Source organism: Canis lupus, chromosome 18 (genome assembly GCF_011100685.1).
Source record: "Canis lupus familiaris isolate Mischka breed German Shepherd chromosome 18, alternate assembly UU_Cfam_GSD_1.0, whole genome shotgun sequence".
NCBI classification, from domain to species: domain Eukaryota; kingdom Metazoa; phylum Chordata; class Mammalia; order Carnivora; family Canidae; genus Canis; species Canis lupus.
Window position 1 is genome coordinate 51997246 of NC_049239.1, and position 17203 is coordinate 52014448.

The following is a 17203-nucleotide window of genomic DNA, read 5'->3' on the forward strand; positions in this document are numbered from 1 at the left end:
GCGATCCTGGAGTCCCGGGATCGAGTCCCGCATCGGGCTCCTGGCATGGAGCCTGCTTCTCCCTCCTCCTGTCTCTCTCTCTCTCTCTCTCATAAATAAATCTTAAAAAAAAAATACATAAAATAAATACAAAAATAAAATCCAACATCTACAGTTAAAAAACAGTTAGTAGTATAGTATATAGCAAATCAAAAGGTAGCTTCACAATTATTGGTGAAATAGCAAAGCATTCCCATGAAAATTTCAGGAAAAATAAAAGGATGTCCCCTGATACTAGTAACATGTAAGATTGTTCTGAAAGTGCTAGAAAGCGCTACAAATTACACAATGCAATGAGGAGGCAAAGTTATCATTGTTTGGAAGTGGAAAGAACTAACTCTGGACAACCCAAGAAAGTAAAGTGAAAATTCTTAGAAATAAGAGAAGAATTCAGTACCTATCTGGTTTAAAAACTAATGTGTAAGAATCATCAGCTTTCCTGAAAACTATGCCTGCAGACCAAATCCAGCTCACTTCTTGTTTTTGCAAATAAAGTTTTTTTCTGGAAGACATCCATGCTTATGTATTGCATATTGTTTATAGTTGTTTTATTTATTTTTTAAAGATTTATTTATTTATTTATTTATTTATTTATTTATTTATTTATTTATTTATTTATGATAGACACAGAGAGAGAGAGAGGCAGAGACACAGGAGGACGGAGAAGCAGGCTCCATGCAGGGAGCCCGATGCGGGATTCCATCCGGGGACTCCAGGATCGCACCCTGGGCCAAAGGCAGGCGCCAAACCTCTGAGCCACCCAGGGATTCCCCTATAGTTGTTTTAATGCTACGACAACAAAGTTGAGTAATTGTGACGGAGATAATATGTGAAATTTGCCAACCTCTGCTTTAGATAACTGATAGTTAAAAAGAAAATGCAAAATGGGGCGCCAGGGTGGCCCACTTGGTTAAGTGACCGACTCTTCATTTTGGGTTAGGTCATGATCTAAGGGTTTTGAGATTGAGCCCCACCTTGGGCTCTGAGCTCATCTTGGAGTCTGTCTCTCTCCCTCTGCTTGTCCCCCTGCTCTCTCTCTCCCTCTCTCTTATAAATAAAAAAGTCTCTCCCCTCTGCCCTTCCCAACTCCTCTGTCTCTAAAAGTAACAAAATAAAATGAAATGGAAAAAATCTAATTTATAATGGAAACAAAAACTACCTAGCAATAAACATAAAATACATAACTATTGGGATCCCTGGGTGGCGCAACGGTTTAGCGCCTGCCTTTGGCCCAGGGCGCGATCCTGGAGACCCGGGATCAAATCCCACATCGGGGTCCCGGTGCATGGAGCCTGCTTCTCCCTCTGCCTGTGTCTCTGCCTCTCTCTCTCTCTCTCTCTCTCTCTCTCTCTGTGACTATCATAAATAAATAAAAATTTAAAAAAAAATAAAAATAAAAAAATAAAATACATAACTATTATATACAACAAAAAAACAACTTTAGAGTTGCACAGGCAGACATTAAAGGAGATAAGAATAAGGGTGGCTCAGTGGTTTAGCGCTGCCTTCAGCCCAGGGCTTGATCCTGGAGACCTGTGATCAAGTCCCAGGTTGGGCTCCCTGCATGGAGCCTGCTTCTCCCTCTGCCTGTGTCTCTGCCTCTCTCTCTCTCTCTCTCATTAATAAATAAATAAATAATCTTTAAAAAAAGAATAAATGGTATTAAAGAAAAAAAAAGAACAAATGGTATTATATATCTTATTCTTGATAGAAAACTACAGCAAGACGCTCTAATCTGTTAGTACCCTCCAGCCAAAGACTACCAGGAAACATCTATAGTTGAACAGACGTGTTTATTACTCTTGTACTGTTGGACATCTCAGTAAGATGGTGTTCAGAAAGGATTTACAGGATTTGGCTTGCGCTAAGTGATTTGGGGGAGGGTTTAAGAAAGCCAGAGTTTTTCTCTGGATTGGATACTGTCAAGAAGGGGAAGTATTTCTAGGATGGGATATGTTAACAGATCTTACCCAGACAAAAGCTAAAGCTGTAATTGGTAAAGTTCACTTATATTTCCCAACATGGTCGATGTTTCATCATTCTTGTGGTTTGGACAATGTTCCTCTCTTTGTTGGTGATCACATGACTATAGAGTGATCTTGTTTTTGTCTTGATCCCTCACATCACGCAGTGACTTTGTCCAATGTTGATACTCTGTGAAATTGTTCATGTTTAACAGAACACCACGGCCAGTACCTGGATGTCTGGAGGTGTGTTTAACTTTCTCAAATCTATAAATTAAATGCAATTTTAAACTTAATTGCCAGTTATGTCTGTTCTTGTTTTACGAAAGAACTTGACAAAACATATTTAATTTGGGTATCTGAACAAATAAACATTAGGAAAGAGTTAAGAAACCAAAAAAGAAATAGTATTGCGTAAACAAAAAAGACGTAAGAAGAAAAGATTGATTAATCTACTACAAAAAAAAATAAGTCAGTTTGGAGAACAAATCACAAACTCGGATAAAATAACTTCAACGCATTTGAGGAAGTGATGTCCCCAGTAAAACAAACAAGCAACTCTCCCTACCAATAACATAAAAAGAGTACTTTTCGGAATAGTTTCGATTTTTTACCATAAGAATGTACTCCTGAAAATCATTTTCAAGAAAAAAAGACTGGGATTTGAACACATCGAGGCAGGGCTCGCAGAGGCTCAGAGGAGCCTCAAGGAAGGACTACGCTTCCCAGGAGGCTCTGAGCTGAGCGTCCCCGGACTCCCGACAGGCTCCGCGCGCTTTACGCGCCAGCTTTGGCCTTGGCCACCGAGCAGCGGAATCGGCGGCGGAGAATGGAGAGTAGCGAGGAGGCAGCAGTCGAGAAGTGCCGCGTCCACTTGCGCCCCGGCACGCTGCGCGACGCCGCTCGCGCCACGCTGCATCTTCTGCCTTGCGAGGTTCTAGTTAACCGGCCCGCCCCCGTGGACCGCTTCTTCACCCCAGCCATTCGACAGGGTCCCGACGGTGAGTGCTCACCGCCGGACTACGACTCCCGGCAACCCCCGCGCCCACGCCACGTTCTCCTCGGCGAGGAGTGGCGCGAGGGCTCCTGGGGATCGTGGTCCAACGGAGGTGGCGGGAGGGCCCCGGGGGGCTTGCCCCGCAAGCCCTGAATCAAGCCCGTACCGAGGTCCCGAGCCTGCCTTCTGCAGGACTCGAAGTGTCGTTTCGGGGCCGCAAACTACGAGGCGAGGAGGTGGTGGTGCCTCCTGGCCTCGTGGGATACGTGATGGCGATGGAGGAGCAGGGAGAGGTGTCGATGGAGAAGGACTTCTCGGAGGGTGACGAGCGAGAGGAGCAGGAGCGGGCAGAACCCCGCGAGGCGCTGGAGCGGGACTTCGTGAGCACGGGGGTGGAGGGGCAGGGCTGGAGAGTGGTGCGGGCGGCAGCGGTGGCCCTCATGCTGAGCCGGGCCCCTTCCTCAGGACCAGTTTATCGGAGCCATCGCCAGTTTCAGCCGCTTCACGCTATGGGGTCTGGAGACCATTCCTGGTCCGGACGCCAAAGTGCGCGGGGCCCTAACCTGGCCCAGTCTGGCCGCAGCGGTGAGTAGGGGGATGGGACCTCACTCTTCAGGCCCCATCCATTCCCTTGTGCCTTCAAGGGTATTCCCTGGACTGTCCAGAATCTTGTCCGAGTGGACTTGGGGCTTCAGGGCCGGGGAGTACAATGGGGTACAAGGAGCCTGGGTCTGACTGGATTAGACTGGTCAGGGGCAGGGGCGCTTCCCTACCTCTGACTGGTCTAGAAGGGGTTGTCATTCTGAGTAGCTGGGTCACTCCCAGAGTATGTGGGCCACCCAGTGTGTGTCAAAAACCCAATAGTAGAGGTGACTCCTGTTGCAGATTCACGCACAGGTGCCTGAAGACTGAGAGCCGGAACTTGAAATTGAAAGCCACTGGTTCCTTCACCCCAATAAACCAGCTCTTCATTTTGGAACCACTGATTCCATCACCCCAATAAACAAGCTCTTCACAGCACCTGCGAGTTTGTGGGCACCTTGGAGTCTTCTAAGCTGGCACTACCCCTTCTCCCACAAGAAACTTTCATGGCTCAGTCTATAGAAATGATTTATTGCCAAGGAGCAGTGAGGGCAAGAGGCCAGAATTTTGCTGCCAGTACCCACCCCTCCTCCCAACTCCTTACAAAAGAAATTTTTACAGCCACTAGCCCTCTGTACAGAGTGCACCCACCCCCCATCTCACTGTACATAGCTGCTTGGCTCCGTCCAGTCCCTGCTTCATAGCAGGCCCAGACCTGCAGCCAGTTGACCTTGGAGTTGACCTGAGCCCTGAGCTCGCCTTGGTGCTGGGCAGCTAGCCCCTACCAGGCCTGTCCTCTCCTTATGAAGCTGTCCTCAGCCCCACCTCCCTTGGTGTGCCTCTTGGGGGCCCTGGTGGGGGTGGGATGTGCTGTCAGCCCCAGTTCTGCTTTGTTGCCACTGCTATAGACAGTGCCTGGTCACCATTTTCCCCTCTTGCTCCAGTCCTTGGGAGTGAAGTGCAAACACTTGGAGTCGATTCGAAGGAGCCGCTTGAGCATAGCTCTTTCATGCCCATCCACGATGTCCTCAGACAGTGTGAGGATATACTGGCCCTGGATGGGAGATAGGACCGGAAGGGTCAGCCCATGTGGGGTGCACACTCTGCAGCCCTACACACACGTCTCCCCCTGCCTGCCTCCCTACCTTGTAGTAGTTGATGAGATTGAGGTACTGTAGAGTAGAAATGACATCTTCCTTCTTGATGCTGGTGATTTCACTGATCTCGCTGTGGGAGGACAAGGATCAGGTCCTCTGGAGGCCTTCCTCTCTGCCCCAAGCCCCCAGGAGCCCCAGGAATGAGGATGGGCCATGCCATGCACCCCCAGGGTCAGAGGTAGGGCCAGGCTCACTTGATGGTGATCTGTGGCCTCTCCCCGCTCTCTGACTTCAGCCCCATCAGGATCTCCAGGATGGTCTGGGACCAGTAGCTTCGGTAGGATAGGAGGCCAAGGTCTGAGAGGGGCTTCTCAGGGGTCCCCGTTTTCCCTTCCACTTTGGAGAGTTCATAGCCTACAGCAAGGCAGCAAGAAGGGGTGGGTAAGCGATCACACCTTCATGCAACTTTCAGAATATGGTTACAGGAGTAAACTGCCTGGTTCCCATCTCACCCTTGCCATGTGGTAGTTCTGTGACCTGACATACGTAGCTAGTCTGCTGTGTCTGTTTCCCCAGAGAGCTAATGAGCATTCACTCTTCATCTCTGTGCTGTGGAGGGTACTGAAAGGAACAGCTATAATCCACCTGGAGAAAAACTCAGGAACCAGGGAAGTGCAGAGAAAATGACAAGAAAGGCAAGTGCCTGATTTTCATCATTCCAGACCATATCTCCTGGGTATGTGAGAAGGGAAGGCAGCCCCCACGTGTGGTCTGGGCCTCAGGATGTCTGGATTTGCAGTCAAGTCAGTCCCCCTAGCTGTGACCTGGGGAGCATTGGCTGCTCCAGGACCAGGCTGGCCTGACTAGGTGTTGATAAGAAGCAAGGAGAGGCACTAATGTACTTCCCAGGTCAGAAGGCGGCCATTCCACAGCAGGTAACTCACCTCTCCAGAGGCACTCTCCGACTGCTCTGTCCTCCTCTACCCTGCTGATTACTGGGCACTAGCAGGCAGTTCCTAGGGAGCCCCTCAGGCTGTGCAAAATCCTATATGGCTTCGTGTCTCTTGGCAGAGTCTTCATTCTCTCCCTCAGGGTCCTGGGGTGTCCTTCATTACCTCTATAAGCCCTTCTTCACCCTCAGTCACAGCTATGTAGGCTCACAGCCCTTTTTGCCTACCCCTCCCAATCTTTATCAGCTAGTCTTGCCCAATCTTCTGTGACTTCCACCAAGCAGCCTGCTGGGGAGAGGGACAGAAAAGCTCCTGCTTTAGAGAAAGGAAGCCTGGAAGAGGAAGGGAGCACACCTGGGTCCCTACTTGACTTTGCTGGGCCTGCCAGTGCATGTGGGATCCTGCCACATCAGCCTCCCCAGCTGCAAGGAGCTCCTGGCCCCTCCCCAGTGAACATCCACCTGCCCTCAAGAACTGCCCGGAATGGGCACTCCCAGTGCACCTGTCTGCTCCTGCTGGGCAGAAGTGAGCACATCACATTGGTGTCCTTGCCCACATCCTATCTCCATGGAGGTCTGAGCTTCAAGGCTTGGATTCATTTTAAGTATCCGCCCACATATCAGGCTGAGGGCTTCCTGAGAATGTGACCCCATCTTGGCATCATTCTATTAATAAAATAACTCAAATGGATCATGACCTTATCAAGTCAAGCCACTGTGACTTCACCAAACAGCTAAGGCTCCCTCCTGTCTCTCAGGTCAGAACTTAACTATCCCAAGGGTTCAGTGAGTGGTGAGTTGAGTGGAGTGATGTAAGATGCTGGGAAGCAAAAGGGGGCCTTGCGGGTGGGGGACATAGAAGAGTTCACGGATGATGAGGGGCAGAGTCCCTTGTGGGCTTTAAGAGACTGACCTGCCTGAATCCAAGGAGCAGAGACCAAATCCACACAAATCAGTGCTTCCTTATTTTTGCTGAGTTAACATCACTTTAGCATTTTGAGCATCCACTATCTGCAAGGCTCAGGTTACAGCTGGGATAATGAAGCACTGGTCCTCACTCAGGAATTTGTATGGTGGCATATGAAGCACTGGTCCTCACTTAGGAATTTCTATGGTGGCACAGAACCAGGCAGATGAGCAACAGTGGCTCACCTGGTTTCTGCTGATGGCTCCCTGGATGGGAGCATATGAGTCAGATTTGTGAAAAGTTGGGTGGTGCTTAGAACCTCACCCAAGGAAGAGTGAGGAGCTGAAAACCTAGCCCAGACAAGCAGGGTAGTTGCCCTGAGAATGGAGAAAGCCTTGGGAGAGTCCCACCTTTATTTCTGGCCAGCTACCCTGGTGACAGCAGGGTTAACAATCATAGCAACCTAGCTTGTCTACAAGGGAGGCACAATGGCAGCACTGGCACTGAGCCTGGGCCCGCATGTACCCACCCCGGGGCCCCTGGCCGGGAGCAAAGGTACTACTCACTGAACTCGATCAGCAGCTTGCCGTAGCCCCGGCGCTGGTAGGGAGGCAGGGTCAGGATGCAGGCCACATTGTAGTCTTCTGTGGATTCCTTTTCCTGGAAAGGGGAGGAAGGTGAGTGAGGAGGGGACACAGCTCAGGGCAGGGCCAAGAGATGATCTGGATGAGCACTCACCTTGGAGAAGTAGCCGACGATGTGGAAGCCCTTGCAATCATACTCTGTCATGACATAGAAGAGGAAGGGATCTGTATCATAGTACAATGTCTTGTGGTCGAGGAAACACTTGGCCAAAAGACACAGGTTCTGGGAATAACTCTGCAAAGGAAAAGGCGTGTCACCACTCTGGGTACCCTGTCTTAAATGTGGTCATTTGGTTTCTTTACCCAGGGCTGATAGATGATGAGTCTTCCTCCCTGGCACCTGACCCGTTCTATTAGGCTGTCCCTCCTACTCAGGCAGAGCTAATTCTCAGAGTCAAGGAGCCCATGTACCAGCTCTGTGATAGTGTCTGACCTCCTGTCTTGCTGGTGAGCTGGGCAAGTTTACCCCTGTTCCCCATACCTCCCCCTAAGTCTTGTCTGGGGGGTTTCCACTGCTCTCTGCTGCAGTAACAAAAGTCAGTAGGTTGTGGCATGTCTAGAAAGACACTGCCAAGGCTTAGGAGAGGACCTCTACCCTGGTGACAGTCTTAGGAATCTACCTTTTAAAAACCACAAAACTAAAAAAATAAAAATAAAAAAAAATAAAAAATAAAAACCACAAAACTCTCCCGCCTCCAGTCACACATACTGGAGACTGATCTCCTAACCTACAATGGAGATCAGGTGTTCTGAAACTGAAAGTAACTGCCTTAGGGGTCTCCCCACCAAAAGGATTCATCTTGCTGCTTTGCTTTACCTCTATACACATTTTCTGCATATGAGGCATGACTTTTTAGCCAGATGCTGGGCCATCAGGATGCCCAAGTCCACACAGAACAGTAGTGAAAGCAGCCTCCTTCCCTTGAGCTTCCTCAGCACCCAGGCCAGAGCTCTACCCTGTAATTCAAGATGCCCTGCTTCTCCCTTACTGCCCCCTCTTTGCCCCAGGAATGGTCCCACAGTCTTAACGGTCCAGATTACTCCCTTCTTCCTTCCCACAGACTAAGGCAGGTTTGAAGCCCAAAACCTGCAGTGACCCCTACTCCTCCCCCAACTGGCCACCTTCTCCCCACCTGAGCTCTGTATCTTGGAACAGCCTTGCCTCATCCTCTCTGCTTCTCAGCCAGAATGATCTTTACCTTTCCCACCATCTGTACATCCACGACTGCCCTTCAGAACCCCACTCCTTGGGCTTCCCTTACCTATCTTATCCTTCATGTTAAGGATCAAAGATCATCTCCTATGTGAAACTGCTGGCTACCTCTGGGTCCTGATAACCCATCCTTTGTTTCATGACACTTATCCCTGGGATCTGAGTGGATGTTGGCAGATCTGTTTTTGCCATGAACTGTGAACTCAAAGATTCTAATTACTGGTCATCTTTATACCTCCCACTAACTACCTCACAGCAGAAACTCAATAAAAATGGAATGAGCTAATCTGTTGGCCAGACTGCCTAGTATTTTCCTGAGCAGGAAAAAGCTGCTCGTTTAACTTCCCCCAGACCACCAGTGCCAATGACTCCCCACTGCCCCTCAGCCACAGACCTTGTTCTTCCGTCCATCAATCTCAAAGAAAGAGATGGTACCCTTGCGGTAAATCTCATTGCCTGGGGGGTGTCGCAGGTCACACTTGGTCTGAGGAAGAGAGGAGGATCAGAGGCAGGGACAGGGTGGGGGATGGTAGTAAAGCAACCTCCTTGGACCCTTCATACCAAGTGACGCTGCAGACACTTGAGACTACGGCCGTATTTGAGGCAGAACTCGCAGAGGTAGAGGACGGGCAATGTGGTAAGTTCCTGTGGGTATGGGGAGAAGTACCACGGCTTCAGGCGGTGCCGGCCCAGCTCGATACACTCAATGTTCTTCATCCGGGTGACAATGTCGTCGTGGCTGCGGTCAGACACCAAGCTGCCAGTCATGCGTGGAGCGGACGGTATTCCATCTGAGCTGTCCTGGGAATCCTGCCCAGGCCCAGTGGAAAACACCAGGTTACAGAAGACAGCTCAAGCAGGACACCCGACAGCTCACACAACCCTTACATAGCTTTCCTTATTTTCAAAGTGTAACAACAACTCTATGGCAGAGGAAGAAAAAGGCTGGTACTACATTGTATTCCCCACTTTCCAGATAAGGGAAGGGAAACTAGGTAAATTATCAATTGCACTTTGAAAAAGATCACCAATGACTGATCTGAATCAGCTTTGCCTGGCTCCTAATCCTGCCAAAAACCATCACTGCCTACCACCTCTTGTTTATTTTTTTAAGTTTACTTATTTATGTATTTTTAAAGTTTTTTTTTTTCTTTAAGATTTTATTTATTCATGAGACAGAGAGACAAGCAGAGACATAGGCAGAGGGAGAAGCAGGCTCCATGTAGGGAGCCCGACATGGGACTTGATGCCGGTCTCCAGGATCACACCCTGGGCTGAAGACAGTGCTAAACCGCTGAGCCACTCGGGCTGCCCTATTTTTAAAGATTTTATTTATTTATTCATGACAGACACAGAGAGAGAGAGGCAGACACACAGGCAGTGGGAGAAGCGGGCTCCATGCAGGGAACCCGACGTGGGACTCGATCCTGGGTCTCCAGGGTCATACCGCGGGATAAAGGCGGCGCCAAACCGCTGGGCCATCGGGACTGCCCGAGTTTATTTATTTTTTAATAATCTCCACCCAAGGTGGGGCTCGAACTCACAACCCCAAGATCGAGAGTGGCATACTCTTCTGACTCAGCCAGGTGCCCCTTCTTGTTTATTTTTAAACCCATCAGTAAACTCTCTGTGCTACCTATATTTCCTCCTTTTCACCTAGCTTCCCTCTTCCTCAGACCTACCTCGTCAGTGCCCAAGCAATTTGATTTTCGCTTCCGTCCTGGCTGAGCTGCCACTGCCCTACGGGCCGATCCATTCTGTAGGTAAAATAATGAGAACAAGAAAGGAGGGTTGTGAGAGGAGCCTGATCGGGGCTGCCAGAGAGTAGACAAGAGGAAGAAAAAAAGGGTTTGGGGGACTCACCTGGGGAAAAACTGAAGCTGGGGCTGTCTCGCTGGGCACTGGAGTTGCTGGTGAAACCACCTCCACCTTCCGTTTCTGTAGAGAGAAACCAAGAAAGGTGGGTCAGACGGTAGAGAAGGTGGGACCTCAGAGGAAAGCAAGGTCCCTGGAATTGCTGAGGGTACCGTTGAGCGGTGGTTGGGCTGCAGGCAGGAGCTGGAGGAGAGCGGCTGGTCAGGCTCGCCACCGGGAATGGCCTCCCGCTCCTTGGGCAGGTTGAAGCGGAGTGTGATCTGGACCGGGATTGGCAAGGTCTTCCCGCTGGCCTGGGCGGAGGCCGGCTGTAGAGATAGGTCCAGGGTCTTCCTCTAGGGTGGGGATGGTGGTGGGATGGGAAAGGGGAGTAGGGCCCCTCAGCATGATCAAGTCCCACCCTCTGCCCTCTCAAGGACACAGGAACAGCTACTGGACTCTGGAAGCTACAATTTGGCCCCCATCCTTTTGCAAGCTAAAGCCAGAGTAGAAGGGTGCAGACTTCTACCCATCCAAAAACCCCTGAGGCCAAGAGATGAGAAAAGTAGGAGGCAGGAGAGAAAAGGTGAAGCAGGGGACCTACTCACCACCTCTCTCTCTGGAGAGCCGGGGCGAGACCCAGGAAGTCCGTTCTTGGTGGGGGTCTTGGCCTCTTTCTTGGGGAACTGGATCTTCTTTAGGTCCAGCCGCTCGTGGGTCACCCATTCATCCAGGCGTTTGTTGACTGTAGCAGTGGGGATGGCTCAGGAAGGAATGCCAGAGACTGTTTCCCAACCCCTCCCCGCAGCCCTACCTCACCCAGCCCAGGACTCACAGTCAATGTAATGGACGTAGAAAAGCTTGCGGCCACTGATGTCCTTCACGCTCAGGATCTCGGCCAGGGCTGTGGAAACAACACAGGCAGGAGCCTTAGAGGAGCCAGGCGAGGAGAATTCACCCTCCTAAGACCTGATCTCCACCGTCAGGCCGATACCTAAGCCCCAGGACTTGGAGGCTTTCGCCCAAACCCCCTTCAATCACCAAGTGCCGCCCCCTTTCCAAGCCCCGCCCTACCCATTCGGAGCGGCAGAAGGCCACGCCCCTCCTGGGTATCGGCGCCCCGCCCGCCCCAGGATTATAGAGGCCCCACCCCCTCCCGAGGGTTCCGTTGACTCCCGCCCCTCGCCCTCAGGTTCCTTAACCCCGCCCCCCGACGTCACTCACGCCACTCATCTTCGTTGTCCTGGTTCCGCCGAAGCACGGGCAGGCGGCAGCCCTCGATTATCTCCCCCTGGGGAGACAGCGCGGCGCCAGGGTCGGCTACTGGGGGGCCTCGGGTTCTACCCACCTCCCCTGGCTCCCTCCGCCCCGCCCCGGGCACCGGACTCACCACCTCCGCCATCTTCCCTCCCTCCACTGCCACTTCCGGCCCCTCTGGGAGACGTCACTTCCGGGACTGAACGCGCTGTAGGCCCGTGCCTCCTTAAGCCGCTTTAGAAGAAGACTTTTGAGAGACACCGCGGCTACCCTGGAAGCAGGCAGCCGCGCCGTTTGGCTGGCGGGAGAGTGGGGCGTTTTAAGTTTCGGCCCGAGTCCTGGGCAGAATCCCCGAAACGCGCTCGATTGGCGGAAAGCTGAGTCCGTCACGTGACGCCCACCGGGTGCGACGCCGGTCACGTGGATGCGGCGCGGGTCACGTGCAACTAGGTTTGTGCTTCGAGGACGGCCCGGCTCGCGCGTCTCCTAGTGGCAGCAGGAGGCGTCGCCGGGAGCAGCTGCGCGTGGTTGGCCCCGGGGGCGGGGAGTTGGGGGAGGTGTCCTGGGGGGACTTGGGAAGCTGGAGAAGGGGGAGCACTGCAAACGGACCTTGTGCCTGGCGTTTTGTGGACTTCTTCCTTAGGGTTGGGATTCAAATACTCAGGCTTGTTTTGTATGTTTTTAATTTTAAAAATAATACTCATGCATACATTCAACAGATATTTGGTGATCTAGCATGTACCAGGCATTATTCTAGGAGCTTCTACTACACTAAATATAATAAGCCTGATCTCATGGAGCTTACAGTCTTGGGGATTGGGAGGAAAAAGGGGCATAGATAATAAGTGTATTTAAAATTAAATTACTTAGGGCAGCCCCGGTGGCGCAGCGGTATAGCGCCGCCTGCAGTCCAGGGCGTGATCCTGGAGGCCCTGAATCGAGTCCCGCGTCGGGCTCTCTGCATGGAGCCTGCTTCTCCCTCTGCCTGTATCTCTGCCTCTCTGTGTGTGTGTCTCTATGAATAAATAAATAAAATATTTTTAAAAAATAAAATTAAATTAAATTATTTAGTATATGAAGAAGTGATACATATTATGAAAACAACCCCCCTCCCCCAAAACAATGCAGGCCAAAGGAGATGGGTAGGTGGGTTGGTTGCAGTTTTAAATAGAGTGCTCAGGGCAAGCCTGACTGGAATGGAGTACTTGAGCAAAGCTTTAGAGGGCCGAAGGGATGAGCCATGCAGGTATCTGGGAGGAAACTGTCCCCAAAAAAACACCACAATAAAGGGGAGAAAAGTATAATCTCAGATCATCACAAGAAAATACCTGCAGTGAACGTTTTGTTTGATTGTCTTGGAGACCTGAGGTGGGCAAACTAAGCTGGTGGGCCAAATCCAGCCCTCTGCTGGTTTTTTTTTTAAAGCCAGTGGGATGGTTTTGTATTTGTTAATGGTTGTGGAAACATCGAAAATAATATTTTGTGATACATGAAAGTTATGTGTTCAAATACTCCTCATTTACATTTTATCTATGAAGCCTTCACATTAAGATTGGATGATTGTGCTTGGGATATGTCCCATAAAACCTAAATTTTTTACTCTCTGGTGCCTTGCAGAAAATGTTTGGCAACCTCTGCTTTATAGACTGTTGTGTTGTCTGTTCAGTACAAAAGGATATTCTTGATCGTGTATGTTATGCTGTTCCCAACTCATTTGCTTAGCAACATAAATGGAACACTTGTCACTACTCTTCAGCAGTACTTCAATGGGTATGTAGTGTTTTGTTGTTTAGATGCATGTTAGCCACCATAACCAGTTTCCAGTTGTTGAATACTCCAAGTTACTTCTGATTTTCCCTTATTACATAGTACTACAAACAGCATCCTTCCTTATACAACTTTCCAGCTATTCATCCCAGCATGATTTGCATTGAAGATATAAGTGGGGGAATGATTTTATCTGCATTTTGAAAAGATCACCCTGGTGGCACTGTCCTTGGGTTGAAAACCAGAACAGAACCAATCAGAAGATTGTCAAAATTGACTGTTCACTAATAAATCAGTAAATGTTTATCCAGGGGCTGATATGTATCACAGTTAGTACAGGTTCAGTCCCTGCTGCCTTGTCAAAGTCACCAGTGACCCCCCTGTCAATCCCATGGCTGCTGCTCTCCTCCAGCTCCTGTCTGCAGCCCAACCACCGCTCAACGGCACCCTCAGCTGAGTTTGGTGGGGAGAAATCTAAGCTGAAGATAGGAATTTGGGAAACCTTGGCATGTGAATGGTATTTAAAGCCATGAGCCTGTAAGGGGATCATGAAGGGAGTGGAAACAGACGTGAAGTCCAGGACTGAACCTGGGCTCCGTGGACATTTAGCAGTCATGGACAGGAAGAGGAACAAGCAAAGGAGATAAGGCACAGCCACAGAAGTTGGATGGGAACCAGGAGGGTCTGGTATCCTGGAAACAAGGACAACAGTGTTTCAAGGATGAGAGAATGACCAACCATGCCAAATGCCACTGACAAGTGGATCAAGAAACAGGTATGGGATTGATTTATCTTTATTTTTTTAAAGATTTTATTTGTATTTAAGAGAGAAAGAGCACAGCACGGGCAGAGGCAGAGGCAGAGGGAAAAGTATGCTCCATACTGAACAGGGAGCCTGACACGGGGCTCGATCCCAGGATGACGACCTGAGCCAAAGGCAGACGCCCAACCATCAAGGCCACCCAAGCGCCCCTCCCACTATCTTTCTTGTCCCTGCTAGTGATGATTTATCCATCCAGTTTCTCACACCAAGAACCTTGAAGTCATCTCACTTTACCTTTCACTCAACCAGTCAGCAGATATTCTAGGCTCTATCATTTCTCTCTGCCTTCAACACTACTACTCTGCTGCAAGCTACCACCATCTCCTCCCAGAACTATTGCAATAGCCTCATACATAGAAACAAGAGGGATCATTCAAAAATATAATTCACACCTGGGTGGGTCAGTCAGTTAAGCATCTGACTTCAGCTCAGGTCATGATCTCAGGGCACTGGGATCGAGCCCCTTATCAGGGAGTCTGGTTCTCCCTCTGTTCCTCCTGCTTGTGCTGTGCTCTCTTTCTCTCTCAAATAAAAATTCTAAACATTATATGTATATAATTCATACCATGTCACCCTGATGATCAAAGTCCACCAGTGGTTTGTCATTTACTCAGAGTAAAACCCAAAATCCCTGTATAAATCAGCCCCATTACCACTCTGCTTCTTGTTCTTCTGTTACCTTACTCACTACACTCTATCCACACTGCCTCGCCATGTTTCCAGGACATAGCAGGAAGTTCCTTTCTCTGGTCCTTTGCTGCTTCCTACGTACAACATTTTCTCTCCATTTATCCACTTGGCTTAATCTCCTACTTCATTCAAGCCTTGGTTCAAATGTCACCTTCTCAGTGATGCCACCTTTGACCTCCCCAGGTAGGTCTGCCCATCCCCCACCCACCTCATTCCCCACCCCCCTTCCTTTGCTTCATTGTCCTACGTGGCATTGATTAGCTGTTGAACCATATATTTTGCTTATTCACTTGTTAACTGTCTTTCTGTCACTAGAATATAAGATCCCTGGACACAGTGTTTATATTGTTTTGTCCGTGTTGTTTTGTAGTGCTTCTTTTCAGTGCTGTTTTCCCAGCTTCTAGAATCGTGCCTACCGTCAAATGGATTAAGTACATGGTCTCCCCAGTGAGCCAGAGATGTGAACTGATACTTACTATAGAGAGTGATTGGTCTTGTAAGATGGAAAGGAAAGCTAGGGCTCAGAGAAGACAGATCCAGGAAGGGATCCCAGAGCAGCTGAGATCTGACCTGCAGTTTAGAGGATGACTGTTGGCCAGAGGAAGGACTTGGGGACATCCCAGGAAGTGAGGACGGCAATTGCAAAGAGGGTAAAAAAGGAGAAAAGGAACAGCTGTTGAACAGGGCAAAAGGCATTCAGCAACATTAATTGAGCACCAACCGTGTGCCATACCATGCAGGAGCAACTTGAGTGAAAACAAAGGAGGCCCCTGTTTGAGGGGGATAGACATGAGCAGTTCACAAAACAAAACAAAAATAATCCATGTGGAGAGTGTCAGTGATAAAACAGTGAGAGCTGGCTGAGATTGAGGTACTGGTCAGTGTGGGCTTCTCTGAGGGCAGCCAGTCAGGATCTCTACCACCCAGAGTCTCACAATGCCTTGCTTCCAACTGGTCGAATGTCTTGGCCCAGGTGGCCCGAAGGCCTACAGAGCTGAATTCAGGATGGCTTCATTGTCAGTGTCATCAACAACGAAGTTCATGTCTTTCCACTGCACCTTTGTCATGATTACCTTCCTCCTACATCATGGTGGGTTCCTCTCATGATCACAGGACAGCTACCCCTAGCTTTCAGGCCTACATGTGTTTGAGGCCACAGCCAAGGAGAAAAATATCTTACCCACCTACTGAAGGGAAGTCCTGAGCTTCCCTCAGGGTGAACCATTTTAGGGCATGTGCCTCTGCCTCAGCCAATACCTCTGGTGAGGGGATGGAATTCCACCGGTTTGGACAAAGCAGGGTCCGTCCATCCAAGCAGCACAGCAGCTGGAGCGGGGAGAGGTTAGAACAGCTGTTGAGGTGGCCAGGATGGCCACTGCAGAAGCTGACCCATGACCTGAGACCTGAACAAAGAGGTAGATGAGTGGACAAAGAAGATGGGGTACAAACATACAATGGAACGTTACTCAGCCATAAAAATAATGAAATCTTGCCATTTGCAACAACATGGATGGAGCTAGAGAGTATAATGCTAAGCAAAATAAGTCAGAAAAGACAAATACCATACAATTTCACTCATGCGGAACTTAAGACAAAAAACAAATGAACAGGGCACCTGGGTGGCTCAGTTGGTAAAGTGTCTGCCTTCAGCTCAGGTCAGGATACCAGGTTCCTAGGATCAAGTCTCACATCAGGCTCCCTGCTCAGTGAGGAGTCTTCTCCCTCTCCCTCTCCTCCTGCCCCTACCCCCTGTTTGTGTGCATGCATGCTCTTGGCTCTCTCTCTGTGTCTCTCTCTCGCTGTCTCTCAAAATAAATAAATAAATAATATCTTAAAAAACAAAAACAACAAATGGACAAAGAGAAAAAGAGACAAAAACCTTGACTCTTAAATACAGAGAACAAACATGGTTACCAAAGGGGAGGGGTGTGGGGACTGGGTGAAATAGGTGCAGCGGATTAAGAATACGCTTCTCACAATGAGCAGTGAGTCGTGCATAGAATTGTTGAATCACTATATTGTACCCCTGAAAATAATATAACACCATAGGTTAACTATACTGGAATTAAAAAATTTTTAAAAAGTAAAGGCACCCTTAGAAGATCTGGAGGACATGTGTTTCAAGCAGCAGGAATGGCAAGTAAGGAGGTCAGCTTCAGCGGGGAAGAGAAGCCAGTGTGAGTAGGGGGGTTGATGTTCCAGGAGTCAGAGAGCTAGCAGGGCCCAGTCACGGAGCCTTTCATGGCACATGTGTAAGGAAGTCAGATTTTGCTTTAAGTGCAGTGGGAAGCCATTGAAGAATTTGGAATAAGAAACCAAAGTGTCTGATTGAAGTTTTATTTTATTTTATTTTTTAAAAGATTTTATTTATTTATTCATAGAGATGCAGAGAGAGAGAGAGAGAGAGGCAGAGACACAGG

At 49.4% G+C, this 17203-nt stretch overlaps 2 protein-coding genes across 8 annotated transcripts; one reads left to right on the forward strand and one right to left on the reverse strand.

Annotated features, from left to right (window-relative positions):
* Positions 1-2758: 2758 nt before the first annotated feature.
* On the forward strand, positions 2759-6326 carry RNASEH2C (ribonuclease H2 subunit C). Of its 3 annotated transcripts, XM_038563912.1 has the most exons (5): positions 2759-3004; positions 3193-3380; positions 3466-3585; positions 5256-5374; positions 5876-6326. In XM_038563912.1, the coding sequence occupies exons 1-4, from the start codon at positions 2833-2835 to the stop codon at positions 5364-5366; spliced, it is 591 nt and encodes a 196-aa protein (XP_038419840.1). In that variant the 5' UTR covers positions 2759-2832; the 3' UTR covers positions 5367-5374; positions 5876-6326. The 3 variants fall into 3 exon arrangements, with proteins under 3 accessions (XP_038419840.1, XP_038419839.1, XP_038419841.1); XM_038563911.1 differs by having other exon boundaries at positions 5256-6326; XM_038563913.1 differs by lacking the exons at positions 5256-5374; positions 5876-6326 and adding an exon at positions 3886-4020 and having other exon boundaries at positions 2764-3004.
* Positions 4094-11892, reverse strand: KAT5 (lysine acetyltransferase 5). Of its 5 annotated transcripts, none has more exons than XM_038563908.1 (14): positions 11637-11891; positions 11471-11537; positions 11082-11150; positions 10855-10991; positions 10420-10575; positions 10256-10330; positions 10075-10149; positions 8954-9202; positions 8787-8876; positions 7274-7414; positions 7102-7195; positions 4934-5093; positions 4728-4809; positions 4094-4636 (listed from the first exon to the last, which is right to left on the reverse strand). In XM_038563908.1, exons 1-14 carry the CDS (start codon positions 11646-11648, stop codon positions 4502-4504), a joined length of 1542 nt encoding a protein of 513 aa, XP_038419836.1. In that variant the 5' UTR covers positions 11649-11891; the 3' UTR covers positions 4094-4501. The 5 variants fall into 5 exon arrangements, with proteins under 5 accessions (XP_038419836.1, XP_038419835.1, XP_038419834.1 ...); XM_038563907.1 differs by having other exon boundaries at positions 10420-10602; XM_038563906.1 differs by having other exon boundaries at positions 11471-11892.
* Positions 11893-17203: the final 5311 nt, after the last annotated feature.

Excerpts from the sequence above, each read along its gene's own strand:
- RNASEH2C (XM_038563911.1), top strand. The coding sequence starts at position 2,833 with ATGGAGAGTAGCGAGGAGGCAGCAGTCGAGAAGTGCCGCGTCCACTTG. Across the intron at positions 3,381-3,465 it reads AGGCGCTGGAGCGGGACTTC|GACCAGTTTATCGGAGCCAT; the intron begins GTGAGCACGGGG and ends CCCCTTCCTCAG. Across the intron at positions 3,586-5,255 it reads GGCCCAGTCTGGCCGCAGCG|AGAGCTAATGAGCATTCACT; the intron begins GTGAGTAGGGGG and ends CTGTTTCCCCAG.
- KAT5 (XM_038563906.1), bottom strand. The coding sequence starts at position 11,648 with ATGGCGGAGGTGGTGAGTCCGGTGCCCGGGGCGGGGCGGAGGGAGCCA. Across the intron at positions 10,150-10,255 it reads CAGCTTCAGTTTTTCCCCAG|AATGGATCGGCCCGTAGGGC; the intron begins GTGAGTCCCCCA and ends TTTTACCTACAG. Across the intron at positions 7,196-7,273 it reads TCGTCGGCTACTTCTCCAAG|GAAAAGGAATCCACAGAAGA; the intron begins GTGAGTGCTCAT and ends TCCCCTTTCCAG.